Source organism: Bombus vosnesenskii, unplaced genomic scaffold (assembly GCF_011952255.1).
Source record: "Bombus vosnesenskii isolate JDL3184/JDL3185 unplaced genomic scaffold, Bvos_JDL3184-5_v1.1 scf7180000013379, whole genome shotgun sequence".
In the NCBI taxonomy this organism is placed as follows: domain Eukaryota; kingdom Metazoa; phylum Arthropoda; class Insecta; order Hymenoptera; family Apidae; genus Bombus; species Bombus vosnesenskii.
The window spans coordinates 880,313-894,893 of record NW_022883009.1 but is presented as its reverse complement, the minus strand read 5'-3'; the positions used below and the strand labels follow the sequence as shown (position 1 = coordinate 894,893).

The window sequence follows — 14,581 nt, the reverse complement described above, 5'->3', positions numbered from 1 at the left end:
CCTCGTTAATACGTTCTACGACGATTAGGAAACCGATAGACTCCGTCTATCACCAAGGTAATATCGCCGCTTGAAGAAACCCGGTCCGAACTGATATAACGTCGTCGTGCTCCCAACTGAGATTTTCGAATCGACCCGAATTGCTTTGTGTGCGACCGATTACCGTTTCTCCTTTTCCCAGCGAACCTAATAAGACGCAAACGGGGCATTTCGACTCGAAATTAACGGAATTCGACTGCCACTCAGCCTCCGGCTAATCTCGACGAGGTTTCCATCCTAGTGCTTGGAAACACTGACCTGGTAAATTCAATTGCTAAATGATGAATCTTACGATTACTACGGAAAAGTGTTCGAATCGACGCGACGCCTACGTTATTTCACGACTCGAATAATTTAAGCAATTTCTTTCGAATACATTATTTCAACGCAATGGGAGCTTTCGATTACAAATACAAATAATTCGATCGAACCTCGGTAGTAATTTTGAGAAATCGACGCAACGCGACGGCCGAAATGACTTTCAGTTTCGGCTCTATTTGAAAATTACATGGCTGCGTTAAGTTCCATTGGAATTGCTTCGAAGGAAAAATTTGTATTTTATATTTTTTTCTTGTTTTTTTCATAAGGAATCGCTTCGTGCCCACTTGTACATAACTTTCGGCCGCACCCTGTATATAGAGTGCGATGCATGCAGCGTGCGCGCGTATCGCATTTGCAAACAACGATCGTCGCTAATTTCGATAACGCATTTGAAAACTAACTGCAGTTCGTGAATCGGTTGAAAAATCGATACGTTCCGGTAGAACGATGTAGCGGTGGGTCGCGTCGTGTTGCGCAGTAAATCAGAAAAAAGATGGTTGCCTAATCGCGAAAAATTTATTGGATACTGTACAGACTAACATTGCCCGGAGCTTAACTACAATATTTGTAGTAACTCCAGTTACTGTATTTATTTTTTCGCGTAAAATCATCTCGTATTACGGAACACTTTACACAGTCGTAAATAATTCACAGATTTACGGATTATCGCAATTTGTTATCACTGTTTTGAGTGTTGATTAACTTGTTCGAAATATTTCCTTGCCATCCTTAATAGAAATACCTGAAAAATCGTGACCGTCGCGTGAACTTTATTGAATCGTGGGAGATGGAAAAAGAAATAGCAATTGAACGAAATATGACGTAAATCCATGCTCCTTGCTTTGACCAAATATTCAAACATAAAATTCGATAACGTAAATTATCTGAAAAAATGACAAATGACACGTTGCATTAATGCAATGTTGATTCTTAGTGGGTTAAACAGTGTTGTGTTGTTTGCCACGGGATCGGCGGGAAAGTCCAAATAACGTGCATTCTCATGCATATGCATGCGTGTTATTCCATTGCATGTGCACCCGTGGTCGTTGTGAAACGCTTGGCCGATTTTTCGTTGTGTCGCGATAACCGAGGTCAACAGAGTTACATTTTGTTCCAAATATAACTCCAAACATAGCAAAGCCGGTGACTGTTTCTCTGCTAGTTTCACAGCTAAATGCGTTAATAGAGTTGCAAGAATCTCTGGGAAGAAATTTTGCATTTAAATGGGGTTGTATCCGCCAGTATGGGGGCTTACGAAGAATCGCGTCGTAAGTCACGAGCAAGTTCTAAAGCGATGCAATTGTAAGATAGAGAAGAGACTGGGAATATGAAATATCCATTTTATAACAGAGCCTCCCGTACCCGTATCTCCATTATTTGTATATTTTGAATATTCTAAAATCATATTCATATTTGCAAAAAGATCTTACTAGAATATGAGATATAAAGTTCAAGCAAAAAGACAATATTGATTGGAGATAGAAGAGATTCGTTTTAATTCCGTAATATTGCACCTTTAACCCCTTAACCTACGATTTACGTTCGAGAATTTTGGGCCGATTTACATTTGGTCCGATCATCTACTGCGGGGTATGCCCGTAATATTTACGTTTGACCCGATCATCGTACTACGGGCTATGCCCGTAATTGTAGGTTAAGGGGTTAATCTTTAATCCCCCCGACGTTCAGAAGCAATCTGTGAGTATCGCGCTGATAGAACATATCAAATAGATAGATAGATAGATAGATAGATAGAACATAGCAAATATTACGATTAATTTATTTCCAAATAATTTCCAAATAAGCTTCAAATATTTTCCCTGAACGACTTTATAAGGAAACGTTCGACGTGCTGAACGTCCTGAAGCAACGGAAGTTCGTATTGGTCGATACCTAACTAAAAGGAAACGTCTAATAAAAGTTTGTAGGTAACTGTTTGATTTTTGTATTAGCATTCCAAAAGAATTAATAAGCGCAAACATTGCTTGTTTGTAAGAAAAATCGGAAACTCCGGTTCTCATACCGGAGCTAAATATGGCCAGGTTAAAAAAAATTAGGTTTCTCGGAAGCACTACTTCTACTAATGAGATTCCAACCAAAAGAGGAGGCGCAGGTGTGCATATATGAATAACGGTATGGTCATGACGTCCGAGGCAATGACGACACTTCTTGACAATAGGGTATCGAATTAACAATATGTACCATGGAGAAATATGGGTATAATATGCGAGACATAGAGCGACAAGCTAGAGCTTGATCGCAACTAACAGTAACAGCGAATGTCAGCGCGATTAGATGCAGAATCGTGCGTCCATGGAATGGCTAGCTAGCTATTCAAATGATTGCTTGTTTGCATGTACGAGGCGCTATGCGATACGAGGGATCGTATCTGCGACCTGTGCACTGTGACACGATACGTGTCGCGTTAATCCATGGAAAATCGTGTGTTCTCTACGCGAAATGAACGATCGTTTCGTAACGCGTTACAAATTGTTAACGCATCGAGAATGCCATTCTTCAGAACGCCCCTTGCTACCTATTATGAGGTAATTGTATTAACTTTGTGAAAGTAGCAGTTAATCTGACAAGTTAACGCTCAAATATTTTTAATTACACGTATTACATCGCGATACAGTGAATAACGAAAATATTCAGAGTACGATATGTTATGTATAAAAGGAAGTAAATGTTGTTGGTCGAAGAGAAACAACCCATTAGAGTACCGGTATACACATATAAAGGGTGGTTGGTAACTGGTGATACAAGCGGAAAGGGGGTGATTCTACGCGAAAAAAGAAGTCGAAAATATAGAAGAAAAATTTTTTTTTAATTTTTTTAAAAATCTACATTGAGATCCGTTATAACGAGATGTGATAACGTGCACGCGTACCGAGCGAAAATTCAAAGTCGATTTTCTCGAAAACAAAGCCTCAAACGAAAAATTTTTATTCTATATTTTCGACTTCTTTTTACGCGTAGAATCACCCCCTTTCCGCTTGTACCGCCAGTTACCAACCATCCTGTATATGTTTTCACTTTGACGACAAGTGATCGTTGCAAGGAGTAAATCCAACTTCAAGGATATAATTCTGTATCGTTGTATTTTAACATTTGACCGGTAAAAGAAACGTATGTACGCGAACAACCAGCGAACTGAAATTGCATTTGCTTCCTTTCATTTCATTCTCATTTTTCTCGCTGATATCTGCACGCCGCGCTGGGTACACGCTTCGAGCAAACGGCAAACTATTTTACGCGGTAAAGTTCAAAGCGACGCGTCACTGCCCTCAGGATATTCTGTATTTTATAACCAAAAAAAGAGCTGCATCACCCCCCAGAGTTCTGTTTCTTTAGACGGGTTCGTTCGTCGCCGAAACATTTTTCTTCTCTCTTTTTCCATCGTACTGGTTTAATCGTCTGAAACTCGTCTTGAATTGTGCGGTGCCGAGTAAATCCGTGAAACTGCAACTCCGGAGAATACGAATGTTAAAGGATCGTTAGTCAGTAGCTTCCGCAAACGGACAATCTAAATGACCACTAACGAAGTAACGAGATCACGTACGCTTCTAGAATATTCGTGCAGATTGGACGAAATGACAAATTTTCTCGGGAATTTACTTGGATGCGAGCAAACCGAACTTGTCGGTTCCCATTACATAATCATGGTAATTTGATACGATTTTCGCCCGGAAATAAAATGTTCAAACTTTTCTCGTAATTCCATCGACATACTCCATGTATGAGATTCTATGTTAATTTCAAAACGTCTCTAGCGTTTTGCAATTTTTTATTTTATTAATTTGCGTTCTTTCGGAACATTACTGATTTGCAGACCTCTCGTCATAAATTTCGCTAACTGTTCGTCTTAAAAAGTTGCCTAAACAGCGCTTTAGTCTTTCGTTCTGCTTCTCTCCCTTCTTCTCGCTCCTTGAAAAGATTAAAAACTGATGCAATGAAAAAATGTATCCTACAATTAAACCGAAGGATTAAAGCAAATCATACGATTCAATTTTTAGGAAATAGAAACGACAAAGTTTTAGCACCGAAAGACGATAGTTCGAGTGGATTCGTGAGTCTGTGTACAGTGTATATGCAACGAATATACAGAATTATCGATTAATTCATTGCGATGCATCTCTGTAAAAATTTGCGTAAGCTTTCGCGGTCTAATTATCATGGGAAACGTCTGACGTACGTACCTGGTAGCGTTAATGGTGAAAATCGTCTCTATGGAGCGACGATCGATCACGCCACTAAGTAAATACTGAATGGCAATAAGAGCGAGGACGACGCAGGCGATCGCCTTGTAAAGGTGGGCACGATGCCACAGTGCCACGGCTGCAGCCACAGTCATCGCATGTACGAGACACCATAACTCCCTCCTGCCGCCGTTAGAAGAGCGCCGTACTGGACGAGGCGCTCCCTGCTGGCTGTTGTTGCTGTTCCTCTGCCCTGCTCGCTCTTCCACGCCTTCGACGCCTCCTCCTCCGAGATCCAGAAGGACGCCCCGAACTGTATTCGTCCCCTCTGCTTCCAAGCAGTGGTTGACTTGTTGGAGAACGAGTGGAAACAGCCGGCGGAACAGGACCAAGGGCCGAAGAAAGAAAAGGCCGCCCGGAGCTTCTCACTTCCGCTCACCAAGCGCATTACCCTCCGGCAACAGTGCTCTCAGCGTAACGACACCTTCGGTATCCTGACAAATAGAAAAAACCAGTTCGCCTTGCACAATTCGTGTTTTTTCACTCTGTTTTTACATTGGTATTTGTCACTCCACTGAGTGACCGCAAATCGCAGATATGACAATCGATTACCAATATCGTTTCAAGTGTCCGTAAATCGAGCGAACGAAACTAATTCCTACTACCGACATTGACACGAATCGCACGATTCAAATATCGATTGCAGAGCATAAAAGCCGTTTAAAGGCAATTTCTCGAACAATCCTTTATTAATCTACTAAGGACCGATATTGCGTTGACGAACATTCCATCTCACAAAGTTTCAAATTGTCAGATCTTAAGGTCTTCAAAATTTTCCAATTGTTAGATTTCTAAATTTATTACTTTGCAATAACGTCGATCCGTGTATATTATTTTACGTATTATTTCACCGCTTAGGCCTTGCTGGATTAACGTTAATCAATGTCGGATATATGAGTGTCATAAATATCCGAAGACTTCGGTCGATTTATAGGAACAGTATGTGAGTTTAATTCGCTCAAATTATCGATGAATCAGTAATCGGGAAAAACGCTTATTATCTTTTCATGAAATGTAGACTACAATGCTAAACGTAGGGAACATTTTGCTGCAATCGTTTGTGCTAGGGAACGTGTAAACTAGATGGAACATAGCAACTATCTTCGTTGAGAAGATGTTAATCAACGAAGCAACGTTAGCGTTCTACGCGTTTCTATGAAAACGGAAAAATTCAATGGGAAGAAAAAAGTGTGGTGCGAAGCATTGTTTAATTTGTACCCACGTTCTGCAAGGAAGAGAGAGGAAGCTGTAAATCTGAACTTGAAAGGAAGCATGATAGATCTTTAGAATATCGCATAGAAAACACGGAGTAAACATTCCGTACGCATCTACGTAATAATAAATGGTCCGGATAGAGACTAGATAACGCATCCGGTGTGTGGCAGTCAACGAACCACTACTTCGTCAAAAGATTGCTTTTGAATATAATTAAATTTAAAAATCTCAGAAATCATTATCACCACCGATAACGTATATTTTTAGAGAACCATCACGTACGATGTCACTGTCCAAGATATCGTATCCAGTCTAGTTTTCTAGCGCGTATTGCATGATCAGAGAAAGTAAGTAATCATGTAACGCGTTGTTGCGCTCATGCGAGCCACGCTTTATCACTTGCTATAAAACGAAACAGTAATCGCAAAAGGCTCGTAATTACGTAAATTTCGCAAACAGTACACGCGCAAACACCTGAAACACCTGAAACACCTGAAACAACATTCAAAGTCAGGGACAAAGAAAGATATTAGAAGGCCAGCATCGATCGCGTCGCACACGCGCGTTTGATTATTCCAATACAGACCTATTAAACCTGTTTTCTAGTCGAATTTTTGCGTAATAAATTTAACAGAGATAATACGACTACAAACACGGTTAAAAATAATCGTGAAGCGTACAGAGAACGTGTGTCAGCTATGACATGTCACGATAAGTGGTTTTCAGAATTTCAAAATGGTATCTTTGACTTTTGATGAAGATACAGATAATCAGTAACATTCGATGCATTAAAGCTTTAATCGAGAATCTTATTCAACAATCCGAGAAATAGCTGAAAGATTAGATAACATCAGTGAGATTTTCAATAAATTGGAAAAATATCGTAATTTAGAAAATAAGTTCCGCGTGACTTGTCGGTAACTGAAACTTTGCCCCATCACGGCAATGTTAGATTGTACACAGGAAAGAGAACCTTGGAGAAAAATTAAGTTGCAATTCAGAATTTGTGTCACTCCCATTATACCGCCACAAATACACAAATATAATATGCAAAAGTAACCGAATGCTTTCGATAAAAATGCTTTCGTATAAAAAAATTTGCAACATTCGGTATTGATATTTTAGTCTACTTATAAGAACGGTTGAGATATATGATCGATAACATTCGATGATGTGAATGGATTGTTGGCCGTGTAATTTATTGCAAAATCTACAATTACAATGGTTATTACGATATCATAACATCGCGGCATCGAGCCTCTCCAAACGTTCGCATCTCTCTTCGGTCGCGTGTCAAACAAATTAGATCGAATCGATAGCATTAACACAGATGTTATGGAAATATACATATTACGTTTCATCCACTTAATGTTCCAAAGAGTGCGATTCTTTTAAGATAGCTCGATACATGAGTTTTTCTGATAAATTTAGAACAGTTACTACGGTATTTTTATAAATGAGAAGTCCTAGAGAGTTGGACAAGTGAAATACACGATCTTCGATAAAGAAATTATAGCTTTGGATTAATCCTTCTATCCGATGATAGAGCTAATGAAAAATTTAATAACACGCATTATGTATTTATACAAGTTTTCTATGGCGAATGTTCAAACACCTTCGTGATTCGATGTAGGTGAAAGCACTTGAAAAAATCGAGCAAAAGTAAAACGTTGGTACGCGAAAGATATTACGTTGAAAAACTACAGTATTATTTTCCGTCGAGAAGCGACAGCGTTCGCACTGGTGTGGAATTCTTCTGGAAGATCCATTCGGAATTTTCTCTGGCGCGTCGAATAAGTTCCACCGCGTGATCGCGTATCGATTTTCTCCTCGGTGCACCGATTGCGTTGCGTGGGCGGAATAGTCAAAGAGGATATTATCGTCAACTCTTCCTAAGCAGACTCGATAGTATGTTATCGCGTTCATCCTTTATAACAATCGTTATGTCTTGTGTGTATTTCGATATATGTACCTCGATATTTAAATTCACGGTATATAAACGAAATACTAGCTGCAGCGGAATCATCCATGTTCGATACATAGCCTTGAACGAAACAACCTCTGTGCGTTTATATCGCTGTCGTCTCTTGTTTGCTTCCACTTTGAATCATAGTTATTTTCTTCTATACGCGCGTAGCAAATACAAACGTTTCATATCACAGTTTATCTCGATTTTTGTCTAATAAAACATTACGTCAGCATGTTTACCGGAATCTCATCAAGAGGGAAATCAATAAAAGTCCCTCCAACATACATTTTCTATACGTGATTCTCAAATAGTAGTATTGAACAAGAATAGAATTTTTTACAAGAATGTAGCAATTTCTTTCAATTTCTATTCTTGTGTTTCGATATTTCTTACAAGGGACCATCCCCAAATGAATAGAATTTTCGACGACAGACATTCATTCGTTCGTGACCTAAATTTCGATTGACCGAGTCTGTTGAAAGAGTTGTGCCGTGAATCAAACGATAACTAGAAACCGGCCACATTCCAAACTCGGTAACTCGATAAACACCCGAGCGACACAACGTTTCAAGGGTTTCCATCTTATTCCGAGACTTCTTTCGAATACATCTCGATTAAAGTAGCGTATATGCACATACTAAGATGAAAAGCGATTCATAGGCATGCGTTTGAAACGAGTGTCGTGCAATATGCATGTCGTATGCTTTCATCGAAACGCAGACCTGGAGACAAAAGAGAAACGCTATCAAAGAGATTGTAAGGTGTGCCGTTCGCATTACGTTCAAACCTTTATTTTCCATCATTTTATACCCTACATCGAAGATGTAAAGACAGATGAGTTCATCCGTCCGAAAATATTCAGATTACGCTTTCATCTTAAATTCTTTCAAGATATTCCGTCTTTTCGAAATTGATTTCCACGTAAGCTGAGTAATGTGCATGCATAATTTTTAATACAATAGCGATTATTACTGGCTTATAAGCTGATGCAACAATAAATAAATAATTCATCGAAGAAAGTTTTTTTTCCGAAAAGTGAGAACTCGCGCGTTTCTAGTCCTATATAAGAATACGGAAGCTAGATTCTTTAACCTTTTAAATATTTAACTATTTAAACGAGTTTCTGGTTGATGGTAAACTATGTCGGAAACGGACGCGCACGTCGCAAGCTCCGGATGTATAAATTACGGTTGTTTCTTCGAGATCACTGTATTTTCTATCATCCGGATATTCCAACTGTTTCCCAACGCTGTTAACTTTGTCTCTCCACATTTTAATTCTTTAATACGAGACATTGCACACCGCTTTTCGGCCACGCTCATAATTTTCTCCATTATAAGTACTCATTGTATACCTTTCAGCGCTTTGTTCCACTCTTTTCTTCTTTCTTTTTTCTTTTTTTGCACCACAATATCCGCTTTGCACCGTTTATCTCTGAAAAATTGTCCTTCCATGTTTACTAATCGCTTCGGCGCCAGATTATCGATAACAGGAAGTACCTTGAAATGTTTCATGGTCACTAGTTGTAACACTTTAGCCATGGCATGTATTATTACGTGAAACATTTACTACAGATATTATTACTTAAATTAATATGACAAGTATTAGTAACTTTAAAGATGGTTTGTCTCAAGATAGTAAAGTTAATTGAACGGCTGAACGATACAAAGGATCGGCCAATTGTTACTTATGCATGGCCTAATTCAGATAATCATATTATCAGAAAGCATATTTGTTATTAACGAGCTGTGTTGCGTTCAGCGTAGTACCACTTGCGACGGTTTATCTTGTTATGGAAATTTGCTCGACCCCTCTTCATCTCTGCAAATAACCGAGCAACTTTCATACAGTATTTATGCAAATTTCAAAACGCAATCTTTCTTATCATCGATGGCGAACCGGTTGATTTGGTTATCTCTCTTCCTGATTAAACAGAAAATGATCTAGAGATTTACGAAAAAGAAAACGGACGTCCTAACAAATGGATTTTGTATCTATTAAACTGTAATATGGATAATGTAACATTCGCACAACGCAAGACCATTTTGTTATGAAAGGATTAAGTAAGAAAGAATCGAATAATTTTGTAATTAACACTAACTAGAGAAACTTCCTACTTTCTATGACTAACATGTTCCAGAAGAAATTTTACCTTCCAACTTTCTTCGGAGTTTGAGGCTGGCACGTCATCCAATAAAAATAAAAGTAAAAAGAGGAACAAAGAAAATCTTTGACGTTAACAATAAATGTAATCAAGGTAGGAATGTAAATAGCGAAAAACTTAATAATTATAATCTAATACGCGGCACTTTGATTATTTCAGCCAACTGTGAACACAATTAAACTGCTGCAGAGAGTAACACAAACATAGAAACGTGGATCGTTGGCATGGTACATAACTTTGATGATAGAAACTGAAACGTGCACTTGTAAACAGGATATTTACCCACTATTTAATTAAACTTCTCCTTGATTACAGAAGCTTTTACCATTCGCATCAATAAATGCACTATCATGTAATAACTATGGTCAAACGAAATATCCTTATCATCCATTACTCCTAATTATAACCTCGACCAACGTACGAAATTTTCAACATTAAACGAAATTCAGCCTTTACCTTTCGAAACGAACCATCGTGATGAATACGAGTGCAAAGTGAAAGAGTATCGGGTTTGCTTAACGGACGATCGCCAAAACATATCAAATGTACGAGCAATCAGAATCGCCGTGGTGGGCAGACTATACTCGTAAAAAATTGAATCTATACGGCCAATAAAGGATATCGTTTCCACTTCGTGTGCTCGTGAATCTTTGAATCTCTAAACGAATCGATATTGGCCGCTTGTAGATTTCGATCTTTACGTAGCTTTACATATTTTCTATTACAACATTCCTCTATCACCGTGCGTCGCGGCGATTTGAGAACATTGAGTCAAACGAGGCCAGCATCTTTTCAAGCTTTTTATAGAAGCTACAGAGTATCAGGTCGGGTGTCGAAGCGTTAAAGTACGCGATTTATATCGGAAGAAAGAAAGGAAAACATTATGCGGAAAGATAAGAGTTCGAAGAATAGAGCAGAAATAAAGAGAAAAGCGGAGAGGAAAGAGAAGAAAGAGAGAGAGAGAGAGATACGGGGGTTGCGAAACGGGGGATCGATAACCATCGTCATGGCGACCATAGCATCAACTAGTCTTTGCTCCGGTAGATTCTTCCTCTCTCGTGCTTCTCTTCGAGTATCGCGATCTACAAGTTCCTGGGATCCTGAATACCTGAGCCATCATAAATCCCTCGATAACTACAATATATGTATCAAAAACTCAACCGTCCGATAAACTGACCGGGAATTTCAAATCGAATAAAAGCTTTTGACTGTTCTTTGCTCGCCGAACTATAGAAAATTGTTTCGAGACAATTTTATCTGGAACGGCGAAACCGAAACTGGAGTAAATTATTTCGTACTCTATATGTGTTGTTAATGGACGAGATAAATTTTAATAGTGACGTCAATGAATGGATTTGAAAACATGTTTCGTTTAAATATTCCATAAGTTCGATGTGCTTCCTCTATTTGAACAACTGAGTTACAATTTAAACCAGCTATCATTAAATATTTACTCTTAATTTAGACTTTATCGATCTTCTTATATAAAATTGCGACGTAATACGTAGTTATTCCTTCAGACACGTCAATGAATCGAGCACTAAAATGGTTTCCAGATCTCCTATGTAATTCGATATAATTTCTCTTGGGTTTCTTATCGACGAAGCATTCATGAAGATACAGTGACAGGAAATAATGATATTTTAGATGTTTTCACTCGCAGCGTCGAGTACTGTGAAATGAATCAATGAATGAGTTCAAATGAAAAATGAGTTCAATGAATCCTGTTAAGTTTACGAAATGATCGATTCGGATACGACGGTAAAACATAAGACTGATAAGTAGCGAGGCTTCTGCTCAACCTAGACCTTCTTTAAGTCTATACGGTAATCGTTATTCTTGTTATTCATACTTTAATAGTACAACACGAGAGAGACTCGGACAAGTCATCAAATATAATACTGTAAATTTGAATAAGGAAAGTGTTGGAGATAATAACATACTCACGTGGAAAACGATCATTTCCTTTATTATTATTATACCTTTATTATTATTATTATTATTACTTTATTATATCATATCCTTTATCTCCTATTGTTGTTTAAAATAATTATAAAGATAATTATTTGGAAATAATTTATTTCTCAAACGAGATTTTGGAATTTATTTGCAAACGACTTTATTTTGAGATAAACTTATTTGCTATTCTAATTGGAGTAATTATTTGATCATCTGATTCATCATATTCGTTTCAAATAAATTGTCCAACTTTATATTTTCATCGTTTTACGAATCAGTCGTCTGTAGATTCTAAATCATCGAACGGCTGACTTCTATGTAAAAAATACTTGCTTAGACGACAAAAATGAATGGCCCAGTAAACTCTGTATGTGCGAACGGAAGTATAACGGAACACTGTTTCCATACTATGATCAACTAATAGCACGATAAAGTGTTCGGATGGATGCAACCTGGCTTGAATCTCGAGGGGTTCTCGAGTGTTTCTGCATCAGCAGTCACAAGACAAAGGTGGCAGATAGTATAATGTTCGAGTCTGCAGCTGTGAGGCTTTAATCGTAAGGCATAAAACTACAGATACTGCGACGACACGATGCTACGCGAAAACCTTCGATCTTTCTAATCCTACGTCCATTGTAATTTTCTAACGTTATCTCGTTAATGTTTTCAGAATCGTAATTTTTGAAACTTTAACAAGTTATATTTGGGCAGTGTCGCATCTGAGTATCGCTTTGAATATTTTGCACACGTGTGGTATTAAAGTTTCGTCCGAGACATTTCTACCGTGTATTAGTTCGCTCGATTCGCCAACAAAGCAGTTACATACACAGACATATGAAACGCGTTCCAAATGCGGTCGAGATCTCTTTAAATTCATGAGAAGAGAAGAATGTAGTTCAAGAACATTCCGAAAAGAGCTTTGAGAAGGAGCGAGTTACGGCAGAACTTGCATGAAATCGTTTTTCTCTCTGCGATTCTTTGAGAAATTTTCATCCTACCACGTAAGTCATTATAATATATGCGATGTTAAACTTTGGAAATTGAATGGGATTTTTTCGCCAACATTACTTCGCCTATGGGATTTTAATCAGAAGATATGCCGCGATACGATTTCAGAATTCTAGGAAATCGAGCCAGAGAGAAATAAACGCGATGGACAAGGAGATTAAACAAGACAAGGTTGAAAACGATCGTACGAAAAGAAATCTCGGCAACAAGTTCGCAGAGGAACGGCGCTATAACTCATTTTCATAGAGATTAATAAAAGAGAGCAAATACGTATCTCGGAGGGAAACGCGAGAGCGAAACGTGATGAGGCTTCCATAATTCGTAAATGAAAGTTGTTAGCGCGAAAGGAAAACGTACGGTCGCTTGTAAAAGAGAGGGTGGTGAGTAAGAAATTATGCGAAGCAAGAATTATAAAAATATTAAGATAAAAGCTGCAAAAAGCGGAAACTGAGGCGAGGATCAGAATAAAAGTGTAAAAGCGGAAGGAGAGGTCCGTTATACGGAGAAAAGTACAAACGAGTAAATGCTGAGGGGCTTGCTGCTACTCATTTTGTAAACTTTCCTCGAAGGGCAAAAGCCCCAAAGAGGACATAGAACGAAGGGCGGGAATGAAGGGTGGAAAGGAGTAGGAGGAGGTTCTTGAACCTCGAATTAAAATGCACGACGTTCTCTTCCCTGCTGGATTCAGTTTTCCCTTGCAACCGTTGCCAACCACAACTCTTTCTTGCCTTTTCCTGCGAACTTCGACACGCGAATCTCGGATCGTTCGAGCTCCAAAAACGGCAGGCTTGAAAAGAGAACTTTGCTGAAAAGACCATGTCCCGTGTTTCATTTTCGTGTAATCCCGATTTCCTGTGACTCGTAATTTGCCTTTAGATGCCAGTGCTAAATGCCACTGCTAATTCGTAGCTTTTTCATCATTTGGCAATGTATTTGCATATAGAGTAGTTGCACGACTGAAAAACTGAATTCCTATGGGCAATAGATCACTAGCTCTCGTTAAATTGTATACCTTTAATCTAATCAATTTAATTGTATAAATAGTATACCTTAAACTCGTTTCTTTTTGTCCTTTTTATTTTACAGCGAAATTTCGTGACTTCGGTGATATAGACATTCGCTATCTTCCGATATAGAAATTGAATTGGCATAATCTGGTTTGGAGAAATCTAGAATACGTTCGTAAACCTTATGATCTCACCAAAAGATACTATTAATAAATCTTCCACTATTAGGTAACCTGCAGGGAAACTGCTTCTGCGTATTTTGCGCTTAGCGTTCAAATATAGAAGCAAATGAGGAAACTACAAGTACTTCCGATACAAAACGGCAGTAAAAATTTACGATATCTGAAAAACGATTTGCACCTTTTGAGTAATGTACACATCTGTCTACATTGTTTATAAATAATTTTATATGTAATATATATATATAATATTTATATATTTAATTATTAATTTGTAACTTATCAATTTATGATTAATTGTTAATTTAATTAATAATTCATATATATATCATATTATCCGTATATTATCCGTCTATATCAATTTTCCGTATATTTAACGGTGTTACAAGATAATCGTGTTTAATTTCTTGTGTAGTTTATTATGACAATCTCTTTGTACTTTAAAACAGTTTGCATCAGCA

The 14,581-nt window shown here is 38.0% G+C and overlaps 1 protein-coding gene across 4 annotated transcripts in view; it reads right to left on the bottom strand.

Annotated features, from left to right (window-relative positions):
• LOC117237569 (beta-1,4-N-acetylgalactosaminyltransferase bre-4-like) overlaps positions 1-14,581 on the bottom strand; it is a 39,316-nt gene that overhangs the window by 7,784 nt on the left and 16,951 nt on the right. For all 4 annotated transcript variants that reach the window (XM_033501668.1, XM_033501669.1, XM_033501667.1 and 1 more), the window contains one exon: positions 4,560-5,053. In XM_033501668.1, the coding sequence (XP_033357559.1) occupies positions 4,560-4,714 (155 nt within the window). In that variant the 5' untranslated portion in view covers positions 4,715-5,053. The remainder of the gene's footprint in view (positions 1-4,559; positions 5,054-14,581) is intronic.